At 43.0% G+C, this 16714-nt stretch overlaps 1 protein-coding gene across 5 annotated transcripts in view; it reads left to right on the forward strand.

Annotated features, from left to right (window-relative positions):
- The window catches only part of SNX10 (sorting nexin 10), an 85948-nt gene that overhangs the window by 49570 nt on the left and 19664 nt on the right, over window positions 1–16714 (forward strand). For 4 of the 5 annotated variants that reach the window (XM_003935146.4, XM_074379633.1, XM_074379634.1 and 1 more), the window contains exon 2: window positions 5351–5397. In XM_003935146.4, the coding sequence (XP_003935195.1) occupies window positions 5374–5397 (24 nt within the window). In that variant the 5' untranslated portion in view covers window positions 5351–5373. Of the gene's footprint in view, window positions 1–5350; window positions 5398–15191; window positions 15952–16714 lie in introns of those variants that run through there. The other variant, XM_074379635.1, reaches the window with a different exon arrangement.

The following is a 16714-nucleotide window of genomic DNA, read 5'->3' on the forward strand; positions in this document are numbered from 1 at the left end:
CAATATGGAAACCAAGCCATACCCAGCTTGGTTGTGAGATTTAATAATTCTTGGAGTGGGCTGGGTGTGGTGATTTATACCTGTAATCGAGCACTTTGGGAGGCTGAGGCAGGAGGATGGCTTGAGTCCAGGAGTTTGAGACCAGCCTGAGCAACATAGGGAGATCTTATCATTACAAAAATTTAAAAAATTAGCCAGGCATGGTAGCTTGTTCCTGTAGTCTTAGCTGCTAGGGAGGCTGAGGTGGGAAGACCGCTTGAGGCCAGAAATCTGAGGCAACAGTGAGCTATAATTGTGCCACTGCACTCCAGCCTGGGTGACAGTGAGACTCTATCTCTAAAAAAAAATGAAATAAAATAAAAATAATAATTATTACAATGAAGGTAAGAGAGAAGGAGAATGGGTGGCCATCCAGGTGTGATGGGGGTTCTTCATTGTTGGAGGGGAGAGAGAATATTCTGGAGACAGCCTAGCAGATGGTCACTGGGAGGCAGATATCCATACTTGGCATAACAATCTTTTGATGAGACAAGAATTCTCTGTGTGATTTATTTTTTTTCAGGCAGAGCCTTACTCTGTACCCTAGGCTAGAGTGCAGTGGCACAGTCTCGGCTCACTGCAACCTCTGCTTCTTGGTTCAAGCAATTCTTCTTTCTCAGCTTCCTGAGTAGCTGGGACTACAGGTGTGTGCCACCATGCCCGGCTAATTTTTGTATTTTTAGTAGAGACGGGGTTTCACCATATTGGTCAGGCTGGTCTCGATCTCCTGACCTCACATGGTTCACCCACCTCAGCCTCCCAAAGTGCTGGGATTATAGCCACTGTGCTTGGCCCTCTATGTGCATTATTATGTCAGACACATAAGCTAGTCTGAGGAGTTTGGAAATCTATAAAAATCTAAAATTTCCCAACTCACCTAAAGGGCATAGTTTTGTCAGGGAGCAATTTATTTTTTTGAGACAGAGTGTCGCCCTTTTTGTCCAGGCTGCAGTTCAGTGTCATGATCTCGGCTAACTGCAACCTCCACCTCCCAAGTTCAAGTGATTCTCCTACCTCATCCTCCTGAGTAGCTGGGATTACAGACTCATGCCACCATGCCTGGCTGATTTTTGTATTTTTAGTAGAGATGGGTTTCACTATGTTGGCCAGGGCAGGTCTCAAACTCCTGACCTCAGGTGATCCAGCCACCTTGGCTTCCAAAAGTGCTGGGATTACAGGCGTGAGCCACTGTGCCTGGCCTCAGGGAGCAATTTCTGATTGGCAGCTTTGGTTTGCTAAATTATAGACAGTTGACCTTTTATCTCACACCATGCAATTGTGCATGCATTGAATTTTCTTCTCCCTACCAGTAAATGCCATTGCAAGGTCTAGTACAAAATGATACTTTCTCTTGTGTTATAAAGGTAGCATCAAGTAATTTGCTATTTATTTTACATGAAGTAAAAATAATCTATGTTAAAATTACTATTTATTCTGAGAGCATTATACTATTTACTATAATTAAAATAATGATTACTTTAAAAAGTTTAAAATTATTGCATTACTAGAAAAATTCAGATAATATGGACGTGTTTAGAGCTTAGAAGATGAAATTATCTCCCTGTGCTTGCCACAATTTTCACTGTACAGATTTACAGTATTAAAGTTTGACTGTGATAGTTCACAGTGATGTTTTGGAACAACTTGTTGAAACTGATTGAAACTGCTTTCAACTTTCCCAAGCTTCCTACTTTCTTTTTTATTTTATTTTACTTTTATATTTTGAGACGGGGTCTCACTGTCACCCAGGCTGGAGTGCAGTGGCATGATCACGCCTCACTGAAGCCCCGACCTCCTAAGCTCAAGTAGTCCTCTCACCCCAGCCTCCCAAGTAGCTGGGACCACAGGCGCATGCTACCATGCCCAGCTAATTTTTGTATTTTTTGTAGAGGCAGGGTTTCGCCATGTTGTCCAGGCTGGTCTTGAACTCCTGGGCTCAAGCCATCCGCCAGTCTCAACCTCCCAAAGTGCTAAGATTACAGGTGTGAGCCACCGGGGCAAGTTTCCTACTTCATAGTTTGACTTGGTCCATAGCATCTTAAGGTGGCCAATTATCAGACTCCTATTAGATAGAACTGCCGAGTTCTGCCTGAGTGGGAAAAGCTCAAGCCCTTTGAGGAAAATTAAGACCCTAACTTTGAACCATTTGTTCACATTACAGAGTCATGGAGGCAGCCCGTGGCATTGGAAGGCCACCCTAGGGAAGCAGACTGGCTTTGGTTGCAATGGAACTTGAGCTCTGGCACTCTTTAATAGTGTGATCTCAGGCAACTTAACCCTTCCACTTTCTTACTTGTGAAGTGGGGATATTCAAATCCTCACAGGATGATTGTGAAGTGTAATTACACAAGGAAACACAGCTATGCCCTGTTGGAGAAATTCAGTCAAATGGGAGATACAGAGGGCATCTAAACATCATGATGCAAGCGAGGTTAGTGGCACCAGGAGACTGCACAGCACGCAGTTGTGTAATGGGGCAGAGAGCCTGGGAAGTGATTTCCCTGCAGAATCCTGGCAGAGGAATGGGAGTCTGTTGGTCCTGGAAAGGGTGAAAGTACAAGGGCAGAGGTTCAGCGTGTGGAGCAAGTGATGTGTGTAGGGAGCACAACCAGATCCTGAGATGGTGGAACCCACAGGCTAACTTGGCTCTGGGGCAGGAATCCCATGATGACCGGACTTGAGCCGCTCCTCCTCCCAGCCTCCTCCCCTTGGCACTACCCAGGTCCTCTGCCTAGAGGGCCTTTCTCCTTTTGCTCTCCTGGCTATCTCACACCATCCTTTAGGCCTCAGCTGAAGTGTCATTTTCTGGGTAAATCCCCTCCACCTCCACTTAGTCCCTCCATTCTTTAAAATTTTGTTTTAAATTGTAAAAAACACACAACCTAAAATGTACCATCTGTACCATTTCTAGGTGTGCAGTTCAGTGGCATGAAGGATGTGCACATTGTCCTACAGTTGATCTCCTAAACTCTTTTCATCTTGCACAACTGAAACTCTGTACCCATTCAGCTGCTTTCCACCCCCTCTCCCTCCCATATTTGGCAACCACCATTCCACTTTCTATCTCTGAATTTTTTTTTTTTTTTTTTTATGTGGGGTTTCTCACCCAAGCTGGAGTGCAGTAGTACAATGTCAGCCCACTGCAACATCTACCTCTCAGGCTCAAGTGATCCTCCTGCCTCAGCCTTCTGAGTACCGGGGACCACAGGCACGCTACGACACCTGGATAATTTTTTGTTTTTTGGTAGAGATGAGCTTTTGCCATGTTGGCCAGGCTGGTCTCAAACTCCTGACCTCAGGTGATCTGCCTGCCTTGGCCTCCCAAAGTGCTGGGATTGCAGGTGTGAGCCATCGCGCCTGGCCTTTGCCCCCGAATGTGACTGCTCTTGGTACTTCATACAAGTGGAATTGTATGATGTGTGTCTTTTTGTGATTGGCTTATTTCATTTAGCCTGTGTCCTCCAGGTTCATCCCTGTTGCATGTCCTTCCATTCCTATAACACGGTGTCCTTTCCTTTCCTGTCATTTCCACTTTATAATTAGGAAGTGGCCTCAAGAGCTGTGTCCTCCACTGTGTCCTGCTTCTAGGTCAGCCCATGGCGCACAGTAGGAGCTCCTTGAAGAGTGACTGAACCGAATCTCCAGGTCCAACCCCAGCCTATCTTTCCAACCTCATCTCCACCCATCCCCTCTGTACTAGCTTCTTATGGCTGCGGTAATCAATTACTACAAACTTGATATTTAGAACAGCGGCAATTTATTCTCTTACAATTTAGGATGCTGGGAGTCCAAAATCCAGGTGGCAGCAGAGCTGGCTTCCCTGCAGAGGCCCTAGGGGAGAATCCCGCCTTGCTTCTTCCAGCCATAGGGGCTCTCTAGCTGGAGCTGCATCCCTCCCCATCTTCTGTCTTTGTCTTTGAATGGTCTCTGTGTGTGTCTCCTCTCTTTCTCTCACATGGGCACTTGCCGTCAGATTTAGGGTTAGTCCAATCATCCGGGATCATCTTATCTCAGGATTCTTAATTCTATCTCCAAAGACCCTTTTGTCAAATAAAGTCACATTCATAGATTCTGTGGATCAGGACATAGACTTATCTTTATGGCAGCTACAATTCCACCCTCTGCACCCTCCGAGAACCCTGTCCCCCAGCTGATGTGCCTGGTCATGCTCTCTGGACTGTAGGACACACTTTTCACCAGGCTCTGTGGATGTTGCTCCTCCACTCCCCTGGAGGTCCTGCTTTTTTCCCTTGAACACTGAGATCCTCTGCTGTCCGCTTCCCTCTCTGTGGGTGACTGCTCCAGGGGAAAGGGACACCTTTCCTCTTGGAAAGCTGCCTGCTGCTGTGCGGGTGCGGCTCATTCACCCCTTCTAGAGGTTCTGTGGGGTCTCTTGTCTGCACCTCCACATGGTCCTGGAGGCGGAGCTTGTGTTCCTGCTTCCCTCTGTTCCCTATGGTGCCAGTGACATGAGTATAGAGACTCCGAGAATACATGTGGGGGATAATATGGATCCGGAAAGTGGGTTCAGACACATACTAATATTATCAAAGTGAAGGCAAATAGTAAGCCTGCAGTCATAGCCACCCTCAGTTCTAAGAATACGTATGTGTGGATATAGGCAGGGAATTTAAATTTGTTTTTTGTTGTTGGCAGGGAGCAGGTATTAAATCTAATGAGCTTACGTAGCAAGTCAGTTTAAAGAACAACTGACAACCCAGAGGCCTGCAGGGCCTGGAATCAAATGACAGGCTTGCTGTACTGCTCGGAAGGTCAGAGTCAAGGTCCTGACTTCCCCCACTGAGGGCCACGGCATCTCTTAGGTGACCTCTGAGTAATTTAATGTCACAGGAAGGGCCTGGTCCCAGGAGGTTTGACTTTACAGTAGAAGCATCAGGGCTGCTCCTGGTGGTGGGTCTCTCTGGGCATCTTTTCCAGCCCTCTCCATCTTCTGCTGCCCGCCAGCATCCCCTCTGCTCATGGCTCCTGCTCTCCAGCATCTCCAGCTTCCTTCAGTTTGCTAGGGCTCCAGCTGCAGCCTGACTGGCTGGGCAGCCTTGCAGTTTGAGGATCTGTCATCATCCAGCTGCCTTGGACTCGTCAGGATCCAGACTCCTTACTCCTGGTGTGGACTAATGTTCACGTTGCTCCTGCCAGCAGGAGAGGGCAGCGTGGGAGGAGCAGAGACTCACGTGTCAGGGGCTATGGAGTGGGGGGCTCTGTCAGGGGACTCGCGTGGGAGGCCATGAGTGGTGTATCCACTCCAGTTTGGAGGTTCCAAATCACCCAGTGTGGATATCTTATTTTTCAGATTGATCGTGTCCTGTGCTGAAAATGTTTCCGGAACAACAGAAAGAGGTATGTCATCACAAATCCAAAAATAAATAACCCATATGTTTTGACTCACACGGGTTAGTTCTTCATTCACGAACTATAAACCCATGGATTGCTAGAGGAGGGCTCATGAAAGAACAAATGCACCTGCCCCCACTCCCACCATTGGTGCCTCTATGGCCTTCATTTTGGGTTCCAGTGACTCAGCTGTGGAGCACTGTCCCACCCACAGCTGGTGACTCAGCATTCTCCCAGGCTTTGCCTCCTACCCCTTCCTTGGAGCAGTCTCCCTGCAGTCTACCTTCCTGCTCTTCTTTTTTCTTTTTCTTTTCTTCTTTTTGGAGACAGAGTTTCACTCTGTCACCCAGTCTGGAGTGCAATGGCGTGGCCTCGGCTGAGTGCAATGGTGTGGCCTCGGCCCACTGCAGCCTCCGCCTTCTGGGTGTAAGCAGTTCTTCCACCTCAGCCTCCCGTGTAGCTGAGACTATAGGCACGTGCCACCATACCCAGCTAATTTTTTTGTTTTCTTAGTAGAGATGGGGTTTCACCATGTTGGCCAGGCTGGTCTCGAATTCCTGACCTCATGATCCGCCTGCCTCGGCCTCCCAAAGTGCTGGGATTACAGGCATGAGCCACCACACCTGGCATCCCTGAATTCTCCCTCCTTCGGGTAGCAGCCTAGGGGAATTTCTGCCATTAGTTTCAGGTTTGCCGCCTTTGTCACCTGGGCTTGGTTTCATACAACATAGGCAAGGTTTGCCCTTCTGGCTGCAGCCTGGCTTCCCAAGCCTCCATGCCAGCCTCCTGAGCCCCTCTCTGACTGGCAGGAGGATAGGAGAGCCCTCATGCCAGCCCGGCTGAGTGTCCCTCCTTTGGCAGTACCCATTGCCCTGCCTGCTGTGGTGCAGTGCACATCATCACTTGGTGAGGCTGATGAAGTGAGGAAGCAGCATAGGGGCCTGTCTAGGGAGCATGCGTACACACACACACACATGCACATGAGTCACACATTCACACAGTCACATGGTCCCAGCTCACCCTGCCCAAATTGAAAGCACTAAACAATTTATTTCAGAGAATCTTTCCAGAACCTTTGCTAGCTCTCACATCCTTAATTTCAGCCCTATCTTTGGCTTCAGGTTCTCCTCAGCAGTCCTGACCACTTGTATCACTTAACCCTAGGCTGGGCTCCCCCATTTTCAAAGGCAGTGTTTTGGTTTGTTTTTTAGTTTTTAAAAATTGGGCTAGACGGGCATGGTTGTGTGTGTGCCTGTGGTCCCAGGTACTCAGGAGGCTGAGTTGGGAGGATCGCTTGAGCCCAGGAGTCAGGGGTTCTAGTGAGCTAAGATCACACCACCACACTTCAGCCCAGGTGACAGAGCAAGACCCTATCTCAAACCAAAAACAAAAAAACAGAAAAATTGGCTGGGCACGATGGCTCATGCCTGTAATCCTAGCACTTTGAGAGGCCGAGATTGTTGGATTACTTGAGGTCACGAGTTCGAGACCAGCCTGGCCAACATGGGAAAACCCCATCTCTACTAAAAATGCCAAAATTAGCCAGGTGTAGTAGCACATGTCTGTAGTTCCAGCTACTTGGGTGGCTGAAGCACGAGAATCTCTTGGACCTGGGAGGTGGAGGTTGCAGTGAGCTGAGATCACGCTGCTGCACTCCAGCCTGGGTGACAGAGTGAGAATCTGTCTCAGAAGAAAACCCACAAAAAACAAAAAAACTGGGCTATAATATGTACAGTAAAATGCCTAAGGTGTCCTAATCTTATGTATGTAGCTCAATGGATTTGTTTGTTTGTTTGTTTTAATAGAGACAGGGTCTCTCTTTGTTGCCTAGACTGGTCTCGAACTTCTGGCTTCAAGTGATCCTCCTGCCTCAGCCTCCCAAAGAACTGGGATTACATGCATGAGCCACTGAGCATGGCCTAAATGGATTTTTATATACCCGTGTAACCAGCACTCAGATCAAAGTATAGATGTTTCCGGCTCCCCAGAAGGCACCTTGTTCCCCTTTCCAGTCAATCCCCCTCACTTCCACCCTCAGAGGTGACCTTACGCAATACTTAGACCATGCATGCTTTTTCCATCTTGTACTAAGTAATACTGAGACCAAGCTGCTTGCTCTGGGAAATACCCGCCCATGAACTTAATGAAACTGCAAGGCTAAGGGCGTAGTTCCCATAGGACTGCCCTTTGCCTCCAACACCAATTGCAAGTTTGGGGCTTTCCCGAACCACTTTCAAGTTTAATAATTCACAAGAAAAACAGAACTCAGAGCTGTTATCCTCACAGATACTACTTCTTATAGAAAAAGAACGCAAATGAGAACCAGCCAAAGCAAGAGCTGGACACATGGGCAGTTAGGTGGGGTCCAAGGGCGGAGCTTCTGGTCATCCTCCCAAAGGAGTCATGGTGGAGTTACCCTCTCAGCACCCATGTGTGACAGTGTGCAGTCACTTGATATAGCTAGAATGATCTCCTGGCTTCAAATCCATTGCTCTTAGAACAAAGGCAAAACACCTGCACATGGTCTCTAGCACTCTGCAAGATCCAAACCTGCTTCTTTCTCCAAACTTCTCTCTTGCCCCCCACCTGCCACTCAAGTGCACTTCTTATTCCTCATTTCAGAGATAATTTTAGAGTCTTGAATGTTCCATGCATTCTCACCCCCATGCAGTTTTACACATGTTTTTTCCACTGCCTGGAATAATCTCTTCCCCTAGCCTTTACAGTGTATTGACTGGCTAACTTCTCCTTATCCTGGAAGTCAAGAAGCAGCTTTCTAAACCTTTAACTATCAAAGATATATTTATCTAGTCACCTCCCCAGCAGCAGCCTGTCATCAATGCCAGTTAGAAATAGAGAAAGTTTAGGTCAAGCCTTTCAATATCTTAGGGTCTGGTTGTTCAGTGGAAAGTAATTCAGGTTCCACCTAACGGAATATGTTAGCACAAGATGCAGTAGGACTGATTGTTTTGGAATCTAGACTGAGGGTACACTGAGTATTTAGCACTCTCCTCTCAGCACCCACAGCAGACATTACTAATTAATCATGAGGGTGGCATGTGAATTGAGATTTATTTACCATCCTTGTACAAGATTCATACAGCCTGGGAGTAACATCTTGGCTCTATCTAATTGGTAGTATTAACTTTAACATTTAGTATTTTTTTTTAACATTTTGGGGGTGAGGAATCAAATGTAGTCACTCTTGTTAAAACAGCTTTATGACTGTAATAAATCTAGAAAGAGGAGAAAAGGGAGTGAGAATCTCCCTTGTTAGTTAAACATGTTCCATTTGCACATTGGTTTGAATTCCCAGGAGAGCAGTATCCTAGCTGATGGATCTTCTCCATAAAAAGGCCTTGGCATTGGGCCATTGTGAAATTAAAATGAATTCAGATTCATTCATGCGTGCAACTTTAATTTACAATTAAAATATTATGGTTACATATTTTAATAAGAATAATTAGATGGACCCAACTGAATCAACTCTTCTGTTTAATGAGACAGAACCCAGACTTCAAATGGAAAGGCAGGTGGCTGTGACAGGAAGCACGTTTCAGACAGTGTCTTTTGTGGAGCTAGGCATTTTTGTTCTTTTAATATTCGAATGTCCAGACTGAGTTGTTTGATTTTTCTGCCCTACTCAGGATGGTTGCCTCAGCTTCCCGGAAATCATCTTGTGGGGTATATGAGTGAGCATTTGCTCTGGCTGGACACGGTCCATTTCATGGAGTTGGACATTCTCTCTCCCGGGCGCCTGTTATGCTGCTGCTCCCTCTAGAAGGGCACTGTGCTCTTTCCTTGGCCCAGGGCTCACTTAGTATAACTAAACTGTTCCTCTCTGTGTGATGTGACCTGAAGTGCAGGCTGAAACCTTTTTTGGACGTATATGCACATGCGTGCATGTCTCCCCTGCTCTCCTGGATCATGATGGCTGCATTCTCCTTTTAGAGATTTATCCCTTTAGGACAAGTGCTTTTCCCCTTCCAAAATGCACATACTTCATAGTAGGTGTAACAGCAGCTTCTAGGCACTACCGATTGTTGACGCCTTAGCGAAGATACATCCGTCAGTTCTTTGGCAGGGAATATCCTGAGTAGGGCAGGCCGGAGTGGGCCCCAGACAGTTGCACAAACCGTGAGGACGCCACCACTGAGGGAGGAGATGGGGTGCTATGGGGAGAGCAGATAGGGAGGGATATGTTGCTATTTTGGATGAGCAGCCCCTAGGGTTAATATTAATATGTTCAAGATGTGCTTATGCTGACCTGTGGTAATATTTTGGACTTGCTCTACCTAGGAAAGCATGCTTTTGCTATTGGGAAACGGACTGGAAACTGACTGGGCTGGAACTGATGGATATCATTAACAAATAAATAATAATATCTAGGGTCCTGTGATGCTGGGTACTTTGATGGGAAGCAACAAGACAAAACATTTTCCCACTCCCCAAAACCTAAACCTAAATTTGTTTTTCCCCTCTCCCTCCTTTCTTCTTCCTGCCTTTTTCGTCTCCCAGCCTCGCTACATCTTTTCCCAGTCTCTGTTATATTCAGTTATTAAGTGTTCCTATTTGAAAAAATAGTTAAGTTTCCTTAAGAGGCAATTTATAGTCTTCTGTAAGCAAAGAAAAGTAGCTGGGAATATTGTCTTCACACATACACACTAGGTTTCAGAGAATGCTGCTGTCATTCTGAGCACTACAGTTGTGTTACAGTTACTGTGAGGACTTTGATAATTTTTTCTGAGCCTGTCCCAGAGAAAGATCTTCGTTCTTTTTTTGTTTTGTTTTTTACCCTTCTTCCAGATTTTAAAACAATTGTTCACTGCAGAACATTTTGGAAACGTATACAGGAAAAATAAAACTTGGGGATATTTCTTTCTAGTCTTTTTCTATACATATGTATATGTCATTTTTAGAAAACTGAGATCATATAGAATTTATAGTTTAATATCTCATTCTTTCAGCTTACTGTTCTAACACATTTCAAGAAATACTCCACCAGCTCTGTTTAAATTAGAAGTGGCTTAAAAAAAGAAAGAATTAGTAAACATAAATTCATCTTCACATTTGTTAAGAAATGAAAAAAGAATACCTTTACAGTGGAGAAATCTGAGAAACACTTCCTCAGCCAGGTGATCACTGTTAACACCGTGGTGATGCTACATTGATAGCATGTGCCCTTGAAGTGATAAAAATAGCACTTTACCCTCTGAAATGGGTGGCCTTCCTTCCCAAAACCTGTGACACCAGTCTAATAATGAGAAAAGCATCAGATAAATCCCAATTACAGACATTCTGCAAAATACCTACCAGAGCTCCTCAAATTGTCAAGGTCATGAGAAACAAGAACACCTGAGAAACTGTTACAGACAGGAGGAGACAGTGACTAAACATAATGTATCTTGGGTGGGATCATGGAACAGATCAATGACGTTAGGTGAAAACTAAAGAAATCTTAATAAAGTATGGACTTCAGTTAATAATAATGTCAATATTGATTAATGAATTATGATAAATGCAGCATACTAATATAAAATGTTAATAATAGGGGAAGTTGAGTGTGGAGTATATAGAACCTCTCTGTAGCATCTTCATAATTTCTCTATATCTAAAACTGTTTAAAATAAAAAAGTTTATTTTAAAACAAGTATCATTGACGTATATATGCTCACATAAAAAGATTTCCGAAAGATTGTACAATGAATAAACCAGTAAACAAAATAGTATTTATACCTGTATAAATACTCCCATCTGTGTTAAAAAATTGCATAAAGCTGGGTGTGGTGGTGCATGTCTGTAACTCCAGATACTTGGCTGATGCAGGAGGATCACTTGAGCCTAGAAGGTCGAGGCTACAGTGAGCAATCATGAATAGCCACTGCATTCCACCCTATGCAACAGAATGAGACCTCGCCTCTTAAACCCCCAAAACAAAAGAAATACACAAGGTAAAGATGATAATATAATGGTAGAGATGAAAATATAATGAACCCCCATGTATATACCTACCACCCAGCTTCAACAATTTACTAACTCATTATTAAGTCATAGCCAAACTATACCCCTACCCCACCTATTTCCTCCTGCTACCACAGTAAATTATTTGGAAACAAATTCTAGATATTATATAATTTCATCTGTAAATATTTCAGTATGCATTTCTAACAAATGACCTTTTAAAAAATGGACCACATTATCTCATGTTAAATAATTAAACAATTGCTTCATATCATCAAATATTCAGTGTTCAAATTACCTTGATTATTTTGAAAAAAAATTATATAGCTGGTTGTTCTAATTATCTGTTTAATTAGGATTCAGATAAGGACCACACATTGCATTTGGTTGATAACGTTGTCTAGAGTCTTTTATTCTCTCTATTCTCCCTTTTACAATTTATTTGTTGAAGAAATTGCATCGTTTGCCTTATAGAGATTTTCATATTCTAGATTTTGCTGATTACATCCTTGTGGATGCCAGTTATTTCTTGTTGCAAAAGACGAGGGTTTTTTTTTGTTTTTGTTTTTTTTTGTTTTTTTTTTTAACTGCACTTTTCCTAATGTGTTATGGGTTAGGAAAAGGTAACTCTTGCTGATTTGGGATACTACTTGTGTAAAGAAACTTGCAACGTCATGAACTGTTGCAAGTCATGTAAAAGGCAGGTCTATCTAAATCTCATCCACAGTTGGTTGTCCTGAAGTAATAAAAGCTTTCCAAAAAATCATCATTCAGTACCACCAGAGGATGGTATTTAAACATACTCCATACTATAGAATGGCAAGTAATATCACTTGTCATATAGCTTTTATTTGTTACAGCTATTTTAGGAAATAAAGGAAGGTTATTTGATATATTCCTTCTGCCTTTCTATTGCTATTTGTAAAGAATATAGCATTTGAAATATGCTAGATTTTAGTTGTGAGATTGTTATATGGGGGTCCTGAATAGCACTCTGGTGATTAAGACATTGGTAAATTCTATAATCATTAGTTGTATAGAAAAGTACCTAGCACATTGTTGGTACACAATATATTTTAAGTGAATGAATGAATGAATGAATGAGTCTCCAGTTTAAATACATGAACCTGTAAAACACTACTTTGAAGAAGGAAAAAAATGTCCCAAGAAGGAAGAACAAACTGAGACAAGTTTATATTTTTATGATAGAAAATTCTCATCAAGGCTATGAAAAATTAATATTCACTTAACACCTATACATTCTGCTTTATTAGCTTTTGTCTTTTGTGATATTTCTGTAATCTAAGTAAATATTTTTACAGAAAACACCTACTCATTTTTACTGTGCTACAAAGATTCAAGCAAGGCTATGATGGGAAATTTTAAAAACACACCTATCACAATTGGTAAAATAAAAAATAGTGTGGATCCCCATAGAAACTGTAATAGGTATGTATGCTATATCACTGTGGGGTTAATTTGTATTTTCCTGGTGTTTAATGATATTGAACATCTTTCCACGTGCTTTTTTGCCATCTGTATGCCCTCTTTGGGTGAAATGACTCCTCATGTCTTTTGCCTGTTTTTTAATTGAATTCTGTTTTTTAAATATTGCGTTTTTAGAGTGAGTGAATGAGTTTATTTTGAGACAGGGTTTGTCTGTTGCTGAGGCTGGAGTGCAGCGGCTTGATCTCAGCTCACTGCAACCTCCGACCCACCCACCAGGCTTGAGTAATCCTCCCACCTCAGCTTCCTGAGTAGCTGGGACTACAAGTGCAAGCCACCCCACTCAGCTAATTTTTAAATAAATTTTTAAATGTTTCATAGAGATGGGGTTTCACCATGTTGCCCAGGCTGGTCTTGAACTCCTGAGCTCAAGGGATACTCCCACCTTGGCCTCCCAAAGTGCTGGGATTACAAGAGAAAGCCACCTCATCCGTCTAAGACAGGCATCCCCAAACCACGGCCCGTGGGCCGCACGCGGCCCCCTGAGGCCATTTATCCTGCCCCCCTGCCGCACTTCAGGAAGGGGCACCTCTTTTCATTGGTGGTCAGTGAGAGGAGCACAGTATGTGGCGGCCCTCCAACGGTCTGAGGGACAGTGAACTGGCCCCCTGTGTAAAACGTTTGGGGACGCCTGGTTTAAGAGGTTATTTAAAAAAAAATGTATTCTAAATGCAAGTACTTTGTGGGATGTGTAATTTGCAAACATTTCTTCCAATTTGTAACATGCTTTTTTTTTTTTTTTTTTAAACCTTATTCATGACGTCTTTTGCAGAGCAAAGATTTTTAGTTTGGTGAAGCTTAATTGATTATCCTTCTGTGGATTGCCCTTTTGAGATCAAGTCTAAGCACTCTTCTCCTAGTACTAGGCTGAAAGATTTTCTCTGAATTGTTTTTTCTAAAAGTTTTTTCTGAAAGTTTTCTCTGACGCTTTATGTTTGACATTTACATCTGTGGTTTGTTTGGTGTTGAGTTTTGTATAAGGTGCAAGCTTTAGGTTGAGGTTCATCTCCTGGCCTATGGATGTCCAGTTGCTCCATAATCATTTGTTAAGAGGCTTTTTCTTCTCCACTGAATTCTTTTTTGCACCTTTGTCAAGTGGGCATATTTGTGTCGGTCTGTCTCTGGGTTTTCTCTTCTGCATTTCACTGATCTACTCTGTCCTTCTCCAGGACTCCATTGTCTTGCTACTTCCCAAGCCTTAACATTGGGAAGAAGGCTTCCTCCCACCTTACTCTTTTTCAGAAATTTTTTGGCTATTCTAAGACCTTTCCTTGTCTATATAAATTTTAATATAAGCCCATCTGTGTCTTTAAAGAAATCTTGCTGAGATTTTTTTTATAGGAGTTGTGTTAAACTTACAGATCAATTGAGGGAGAATTTATTTCTTTACTATGTTGAGTCTTCCAATTTATGAACATAGTGTTTTTCTGATTTCTTTCAATAACATCTTATGATTTTCAGCATAGAGAACCTCTGCCTTTTAAAAAATCTTAACTTGTAACCAATTGGTTAATACTAAAACATTCAGTATGCACTTACTATGTGCTAGTACCATGCTTGGTGCTAGAAATGCAAAAATGAAATACAAAGCTTTAAGAACTCAGAAGGACAGTTTGAAAAGAGCATGTTGTTTGAACTGGTATTTTAGCTAATAAAAGCAGAAAAAACTTCCCTGTCCAAAACAGTGCAATTACAGGACAATTGGAAATTGCCTAATATTTATTACTGCTGTAAGAATCACTAGATAGAACATGTTTGAGAGCAGAGTCTTTGGGACACGGCAGATCTGAGTTTGAAGCCTAGCTCAGCCTGGTCATTTGAGTTTGGGCTAGTTGCTTAAGCTCTAGAAGCCTCATTGTTAAAATCTGTAAAGTAGGATGAGAATATATTGAGCTCTGAGGGTTGTTGGAAAGATTGAAGGAAAACATTTGTGAAACAGTGCAATGCCTGCCACATGTCAAGTGCCCTTGTATAAATACAATACAGTTATTTTTATTATTAGTTTCATTTCATGTACGGGCTAAGAAGAAAAGGACAGGGTGGAAGTGGATAATGGGCGAGCCTGGAGTGTGGGAATGGGAGAAAAAACAGGGTACATTGAAATCAAAGGGTGATTATTATAGGAGAACACAGGAATTAGATCTTCAAAGAGTCTAGGAGTCTGTCTTTCTTTAGAAGTCTGTTTTCACATGGAGAACAGTAGGGACAGTTAGTCTAAATTTTTAATTCCACTCTTCTTGGCTTTTTCATACTACATATAGTCATTAGGCCCAAGAATTCATTAAAGTGTTTAATAAGGTTATTAAATAGACTAACTGCAGCTGCTGAAGCAATTTTCCTAGGAAACCCATATGATTCTAGGTAAGGGGCTGTGGAACTGTCCTCTGTGGCTGACAGCCTGTCAACATTCCTTTGAAGGATGGCGGGCAGTGTCGTGAGGGATGCGTCTAATTAAGAGATTAGAGGTGAACCTTGGCTTCCTGGGTGTGCTATTTGTAGCTGAGACTATGGTGAAACTTCACTAATTCCTGCTAATTGCAGAGTGGGGGAGGGGGAGAACCATGTGAATGATAGAATATTTTAAAATAAATGCACTTTTATTACTTTCAAGTACATATTTTAACTCCAGCTAAGCTAACAAATTGTTGCCTGGTGTAAGTCTTAGGGGAGTAAGTTACGGAAGCTATCAGAAGGATTTTCAATTATTTCTATGTAAATAGGTGCTTCTGGAGTTCTTCAGGGTGCTGGAAAACAGTTTGTTCTCCCAGATCTTAAACATTGCTCTTGTATCCTTATGCTGTTAATTGGCACATCCTTAGAGGAAGGGGTTTGTTAAATTAAGATAAACTTTAGACCAGCTGCTAAATAACTTATCATTAATTCATGGAGCCCAAGAATCCAAGTAGATGATGTTTTAATTTCAAGTGAAGTTTGATTTTCTTTCCCTGAAGGCAGTTTGTTTATTCCTGCAGGCATTTATTTATTTATTAAATGATACTAATGGAATGCATTGGATGTATCAGGCATTCAAGTCTTACAAGACAGCCTAAGCTGCCCTACAGGAGCTTAGCGCCTGTTAGAGGAGGCCCACAGGTAATTACAATACAGCCCAGTAGGTCGTGGTGAGCAGGGACTATGCCCAAGGCAACCCAGAGACGTTAGGGGCTCAGAGGAGGGTTACATAAGTCAGACTGGGTGAATCTGAGAAGGGTTCCCAGAAAAAGTGGTGACCAAATTGCATTTGAAAAATGAATTGGAGTTAGCAAAAAATAGTAGAGGAAAAGAGAAGATTAGAAAAAAATTTAAAAGGGCAGTAGGGTGGCCCAGCAATCCAGGCAAAGAGAACAGCTTGGTCAAAGGCATGGAAGTGTGAAGTGGCATGTTGCATATGGGGACCTACACTTAGCCTTTGAAGATAAGCAGAGTGAAAAATCATGAAAGGCTGTATTGTACTAGCTGAGGAGTTTGAGCTTGATCTTGAAGGTTATGGGGCAGCCTTTGAAGGATTTTCAGTAGGAAAGCAACATCATCAGTTAACGTGTTTTGGGGCCATTCTTGTCTTCATGTGGGGAATGCATTGGATATGGGCCCAGAGATAAATTAGCAGTTCTTGCGTTAATGTTGGGAAAGAGGTCCTTAAACCAAGGGAACAGCAGAGGGAATAGTTGGTGGTGGTTCCAAGGAGAATGACTCTGAAGGACTTGGTCTTTGTCAATTTGGGGAATGAGTCATTCACAGAAGTTTGGGGGAACTGGGTTTCTCGCTGGGGTTGGTGGGAGATGCTTTTCACTGAGAAGGGAAGCAGGATGATGTGGGAAGGGTATGGGCACAGCATGCTCAGGGGACTTCTAGGTGG

The sequence above is a fragment of the Saimiri boliviensis genome, chromosome 10, assembly GCF_048565385.1.
Source record: "Saimiri boliviensis isolate mSaiBol1 chromosome 10, mSaiBol1.pri, whole genome shotgun sequence".
Lineage (NCBI taxonomy): Eukaryota > Metazoa > Chordata > Mammalia > Primates > Cebidae > Saimiri > Saimiri boliviensis.